This window comes from Furipterus horrens, unplaced genomic scaffold, assembly GCF_987537825.1.
Source record: "Furipterus horrens unplaced genomic scaffold, mFurHor1.1.pri manual_scaffold_17, whole genome shotgun sequence".
In the NCBI taxonomy this organism is placed as follows: domain Eukaryota; kingdom Metazoa; phylum Chordata; class Mammalia; order Chiroptera; family Furipteridae; genus Furipterus; species Furipterus horrens.
In genome coordinates, this window is record NW_028327187.1 from 102,533,691 (window position 1) to 102,540,534 (window position 6,844).

The 6,844-nt window shown below is 46.4% G+C and overlaps 1 protein-coding gene across 1 annotated transcript; it reads right to left on the bottom strand.

Moving 5' to 3' along the window:
* Positions 1-802: 802 nt before the first annotated feature.
* LOC149991712 (melanoma-associated antigen B18-like) lies at positions 803-5,088 on the bottom strand. Its single transcript, XM_090264150.1, has 2 exons — positions 4,058-5,088; positions 803-956 (listed from the first exon to the last, which is right to left on the bottom strand). Exons 1-2 carry the CDS (start codon positions 5,086-5,088, stop codon positions 803-805), a joined length of 1,185 nt encoding a protein of 394 aa, XP_090120276.1.
* Between the last annotated feature and the right edge of the window lie 1,756 nt (positions 5,089-6,844).

Genomic DNA, 6,844 nt, shown 5'->3' on the forward strand with positions numbered 1-6,844 from the left:
CTCAAACTGCCTTGCAACACTCCGTATCTATCTAGTACCTACCATGTGACCAGTGTTTCAAATATCAGATCACAATGACTTTCTAAAGGACACTGGAAACCTCAGCATGGAGTCGTCACCCTTCCCCACTCTATAGCACCTTCCTGCACTGACCTTTTCAATAACCTCTCAAGTCCCAGTCCACTGAGAATTCTCTTCTTCCTCTCTGCAAGGTCGAAATCACAAGGGTGTCTCTGCTACCCACCACCTGAAGAACCTACCTGAACACTTGTAAGGGTGCATCTAGACACTGAAAAGTCTGGATTTCCCCCTGGGGTAGATACAGACAAGAGTCAGGAGAATGGATGGGAAATTGTTTGTTTGTTGTTGTTTTTTTCTTATCAAAGCTAGCATGTCTCTGCCAGGGACATATTTTCTACCTTGGTGTAGACTGAATAATTGTTCCACAAAGATGCCCGTACCTTATCCCTGAAACATGTCAATATGTTAACGTTACGTGGCCAAAGTTACTTTGCAAATGTAGTAAGGGAATGAAACCGGCTTTAAAATAAAGATACACTGAATTATCTGGCTCGGTCCAATGTAATGACATGAACCCTTACAAGCAGAGAACTATCTCTAGCTGGAGGCAGAAGAGAGATGAGGCAGAGGAGAAAATTAGAGAGAGACCATGTTTGTAAGGCTTCAACATTTAACTGCTCAGTCAAAATATATGGGCCTGCACTCAAAGACTGGAGAGAGGCCGGGAGAAACTGTCTCCGCTGCAGCTGACAGTCAGCAGGGAAACAGGGCCTCAGCCCTATTACCGCAGAGAACAGGATTCTGCCACCAACCCGAAAGATCTGGAAGGAGGTTCTTCCCAGGCCTCATGACCAGGGCCCCGCCGGCTGAAAGCTGGACTTGGGCCTGTGAGAATCCAAGCACGGAATCTAGCAGAGCCATCCCAGCCTTTGTCCCTACAGAAGTGTAAGAATAACACCTACGGAGATCATAAGTATGTGCTGCTGTGAACCACTAGCTGTGTGGTCATTTGTTACTGCAGTCACAGAACAGTACAGTGCTGTAAGTTTCCGAGAAGCCCACAGGGTCTGTGAGAATGCAGCCTCTGCGGAGGTTTCTACACACTGGACTCCTGAGGCCTTTCCCATCCCCCACTTAGGAGGGAGGCTTTAGCTGTTGGCCACTTAGTTAAGCCCACTCATCAGGGTATGTATTTAGTGGCCTTCTCAAAATCAACTAAGACACTCCATTAAAGTTTTACTGCAGGAAATACAGTCAGTAATATTGTAATAACTGTATCGTGCCAGGAGGACTAGAAAGATCAGAGGGAACATTTCGTAAAGCATGTGATTGTCTAACCACTATGCTGTACTCCTGAAATGAATACAAAGTAATACTGAATGTAAACTAATTGAAAAAATAAAAGTAAAAAAAAAAAATATTCTACTGCAATTATCACGGAAGCTTTAAAATGTCCTCCCTAGCTCAGGGTTATAAATCAAGGCCCTGCAGGTTTCCTGCCAAATCAGAGCTACCTAGCAGCAGATTTGGCAAAACAAAAACCAAACAAAAAAAACCTTTAAGAGTTTGGTGGAGGCAGCCAGGGGGGATGAGGAGGTTTCTGAGCTTCACCGTCCGAAGTGAGTCATCGTGTGGAAGGGCTGCTGCTACCAGAGGGCCCACAGTGAAGGACAGGATCCGCAGGGAGCTGGGATGCTGTATATTGGGAAGGGCGGGGGTTGTGGACTGTGTTCCCTGGAAACAGGCAGCCTTCAGAGGAGGATGCAGAGAGGAGCTGGCTGGCAGGACAGGTGCCCGTCTGCACAGGAGGCACACTGGGCAAGACCCAGGGGAAGGCCACTGTCTTGCAGGAAAGGGCTGGGAGTGGACACCTGGGCTGTGCCCAGGGCAGAGTCAGCTCTCAGGGAACCCTGGGGTGGGGGGATAGGAGGGCCCTAGGTAAATGAGGCCCCAAATGATCTCCAAATTGTGGTTGGTTCTCATTTCACATTCATCCTTTAGGCCTGCTCTTTGCACTTTAGCCACAGGTTTTTCTTCTTCCTACCACCTGAGAAACATGGAACAGTGAGAAATGAAGAAACAGACACAAGTTCAGTCTTAGGCAGGGAGCAGTGGAGCAGTATGAGCTCTAAAAGTACCAGACAAGGTCTTTATTGTCAGGCTTGTCTCTTAGTAGCCATTTGAACTCATGAAAATTTCAAAGTTATGTGTGCCTCAGGTACTGCATCTGAAATGGGCTTGATGCAGTCATCTTGCTCCCTGATTCCTGTGTAACTTGTGAGGTTGGACTGCTGAAATGTAAATAATTTATATGGGGCACCTGGTCCAGTGACTGGTATGCATTCAGCCTTTGATGATTAGCAGTTACCACTACTACAATTCTGACCTCAAAGATTGCCAATTTCTCATCTTGGGATTTTTAAATTTGTTTTTATCCTGGAGATGTCAGGCAATGTACAGCCTGAAGGATGTACCACATCAGCTCAGTGAAAATGTTTCTTACCAAGAATATTAACTTGCTAAGGAAAAGTTTGAGGGTAGTTTATAAGAAATTGGACAAAACTTCCGAATGGATGCATACAAGAATCCTGTAAAAGGAGTCAAGAACTAACTGGTTCACTCTCATCAAAACATCCATCTCTCACTTTCAGTGTGCCAATTTATACTCAAACAACATAAATACGCTATAAACCGCCAGTTCTGTCTTTTACAGCCCAAGATAAAGCACGCCAGCACAGTGACTTTTGAGCATCACGTGTTAAGGCAGAATCACCTGTATTTCCCAAAGATTCCATGCAGATAATGTATATAAAACACATCCTTTGCAGACAGTGTTCATCTGCACTGGGACAAAGGAACAGGACACGTCCCGTTCCTGCCTCAGGTGGAAGTTTCTCGCTGGCTAATTTATGATCTTAAAGTGACTACTCAAAGCAGTTTCCCAGGTTTTAGTTTCTCAACTCTGGACACAACTTCTGAGGGTCTGGCCACTGCCAGCCATACCTGCAGCCCCCATGTGACCCATCACTCCTCTTATCATAAAATTGACTCACACCGAAAGACTGGCAGTTGCTCAAGGCCCCAAACCCCCTTGCCTCAGGACATTTACACTTCACTGTTCACTTCTAGATTCTCCATGACCTCTCTCTCCTTCTTCACACTTTCCCTTAGGTCTTAGGGTGTATTTCACCATCTTCCTGACTTGACAGCTGCACCTAGACTCGAACCTTGTATCGGCACAGTGGCCCTTGTTAATCCTGAAATCCCCAGAAGTAGCACAGAGCCTCCCAAAGAGCAGATGCTCAAGGAATGTTTGAGAAATAAATGAGAATGTGCAAGAAATCTAATTTATTATGATGCAATTAGTCCTACGTTTTTGAATAATCTAAGCACATCCAAGAATATACCTCTTAATTTTACAGAACAAGCTAAAAGTGACAAGAAAATGCAAACATTTATAATCTAATTTTATTTCTGTAACCTTGATCCCAAATATTTTACTGAGTTCTTCCACATTTCCAAGGAAATAGCCAAGCAATACATGACTGTTATTTTGTCCCAAACAACTAAATAGAGAAAATTTCCCCGTTTGTTCTAGAAAATAGCAAATTTTTTTTGCAGTTTTAAAATGTAATTTTATTAGGTTAATTATTAAATGCATGAGCTACTGAGAAAATTCTAAATTATAATATCCTTTCCCAAATGAGAAATGGATTTAATGAACTTAATAATTTTTCTCATTTTGTTAGATTTATTTTTAATTATAGCTGACATACCAAAATAGTAAAACTCATACTCTTAAAACTCATAAACATCAATACATGTGTAACTTATGTATCAGTCAGTAACTCAGAGTCTGAAGTTAATTAAACCTTTTATTAAAAGGAGCAACATTTACACAAATATCCAAGTTACTACATAGAACAGGAACACAAGCATGTTATAAACTCTTGTCTCTAGCCCCACCCCAACCTTCCAATAATGAGAATATTAGCTGTTCTCAAACACATAGTAAATAATCTTCCTCAGCATTCACCTGGGGTAGAACTTGGAGGCCAAGGTCTTGGAGCGTGCCATGGCCATAGAAGAAATATGAGCCTTGGCTACAGCTCTGGCTAGAGCCCTCTCTTCCTCATCTCTCAAAGCCTCTTTGTAACAGTGTGGGAACTCACTGGGGATGGTATCATGAATCTTGGCCCAAAACTCCAGGACTTTCATCTTTCTGGTCTCAGCGTAGGCTCTTGGGCCCCACAGGAACTCGTAGCTTGGAGGATCGCTGTTGGGCACCTGGCGGTACACCAGATAACTTTCTTTCACCAAATCTTCTGTGATGAGCTTCTTGGGATCACCAAAAATGAAGTTCTTCTTCCCAGCATGCAGCCCCATTTGATTCAGCACTTTCCAGACTTCCTCTTCGGGGGCGCAGTTGCCCTTCGTGAAGATCACACCCAGGACAGTCATCAGCACACCGCTCCTGGGCACACCGCTGTGTTCCAAATCAGAGCTTGACTCCAGTTTGTTAATGAGGATATAGGTATTCCTGTAGGGATCCATTTCCTTCAGGTCAAGGCCAAAGACCAGCTCCAAGTACTCAGAAGCTCTCTTGAGGATCTCATGGAAGTGATGCTTGTGCCTCTGGATTACACTTCTCAACATTTCTACCTTGGTAATGGGCTCTTTGCTTTGATACTTTTGCAGCAGGTAGTGCACCAACATACCCACCTTTTCATTCAGAGGGTTTATGTGCCTGTGCCCAGCGGTATCCTTGGCATGTGAGGTATTTGGCATTTCCTCCACTTGACTGTTGGCACCTTCATTAAATACTACATTTGAAAGGACTGCCACAGCTGCGGTGGTGGAGCAGACTCCCTCGGGCACTTGAGGATTGCTGGGTGTTGCAGCTGCAAGTGTACTCTGAGGATCATCTTTGAAACCAGGAGATGAGGAAGAAGGGCCCTCTTCTTCCTCTGGTACAGTGACCTGAGCACCCGCTCGATTCATGGACTCTTCTCTGGCCTTGCGGCGTCTCTCATGAGCACGAAGCTTACTCTTCGCTCCCCGAGGCATGATGGCAGTGGTCAGGGACAGCAAGCAGAGGTGTGGGAGAGGTGAGCTGGAAGAAAGAGGATGAAATGGTGTGATAGCTTTAGCAGGGAGATACCACCTGGGGCTTTATCAACAGCTATCTCTGCAGGCTGACTTGAAGACACTGCTCTAGGAACTTATAATGCTCTGCTCCTCCTCCCTGAACTACCTTTCTCCTGAGGACTCTGTGAGGGTAACTAGAGTTTGCCTTAGGCTGCAGCTTTCCAGCCTTACCTGGCTCTTACTGAGGCTGATACAAAGTCTGACAAGTCCAGGCCCTGTGGAGCCTCCCCTGTTCTTGAGTAGCAAGTGTTTCTCTCTGTTCGCATTCGGAGCCATTACCTGCACTTCTGGCAGGATTTGAGGTGCTTGCTCTATTGAATTGCTTTGACGCTAATGGCTTATTCCAATGCCCGCACCTCCATGGCATCCTGGGTGAGGAACTAAGGAGGAACCTCACCTAAGCACACCTGCCAGGGGCATACTGTGGGATGACAGCAATGGCAGAGCTCTGTGGGACCCTCTCCTTTCTGGGATGATTAGAGCTCTCACTCCTCACTCAGAGGCCTCACCTTGGTTTCTTGCACAGCCTTGGACTTGTCCCCTCAGCTGACCTTAGACTTAATCTGCTTGGAGCAAGGATCTCATATTCATGAAAGTCTGCAGAGGACTTTGGGGAAGCCTCAGTTTTACATATCTTCCCCATGCACCCTCCCCGCCCCCCAGAATGGTGTCACAGGTAAGGCTCTACAAAATACCTTCTGCTCTGTGATGAGTGATCCTCTCAATCCTTAGTTTGCTTATGTGGCTCCTTCCCTTGACTGCCTGGTATCCTCCCTTCTGAAGACTTGAGGATTGTAGCAATCAGACCAATGCTTTCTCCACCTGATATTCTGAAATATGTGGGGGTTAAGGGGGTAGACACAGAATAGCAGATTTCCCCAGGGCTTCCCACAAAGAGCCTGACTCTGTGTACCCCCCCCCCCCAGTGCTCACTTTGACAACTAAAAGGGCCTAAGTCACCTCCTTATAATTGGATCCTCGACTCCCTGTGACTGCTGAGGATAAAGTGAGGGACATCTTACCCTGATGTGGGGTCACCAGGGCTTACGATAGGAGGTGTGATCTCTGGGGCTCCCTTTGTCCTGGAGGAGGAATTCCTTCAGTTCTTTCTCAAGGTTCTGAACTAAACTCACAGTCACCCTAGGACTCTTCCCTCTGCTAACCTGAATCACCAAGGCTTTTATGCACCCATTTCCTCACACACACCTGCCACCATCAAAAAGTGAAATATGGGGGCATATGGAGCTTATTGCCATGTCAAGGGTCTCCCGTGGCTGACATCAAGGGCCAGACTCTGTAAGGCCTCCACTGTGTTGGGGAGGCGGTTTCCCGCAAAATACAAATAGGGACATTCACTGAGTCCTGGCAGAGCCGGACCGAAGTAGTCACCTTGGTGAAAATCCTCCTCATCTCCTGGAACTGCCAGCCAAGAAAGTCATGTATGCTACCTCCACCCACTGACCCACTCCCCTGCCAGAGTCTCCCCAAGCTGAAGGAAAGGGCCAGGCTCCCTGGCCCTTCCTTGGCGATGGGGAATGGGAAGAGTGTGGCCTGAGGCAAACAACTGGCCAAATATCCTCCTCACCTCCCGGAGCGGCCAGCCAGGGTAGTCAGGTGTGCAACTTAATAGCCACCCTAGCCTGGAGTCTCCCATGGCTGATGCAGGGCATGGGCT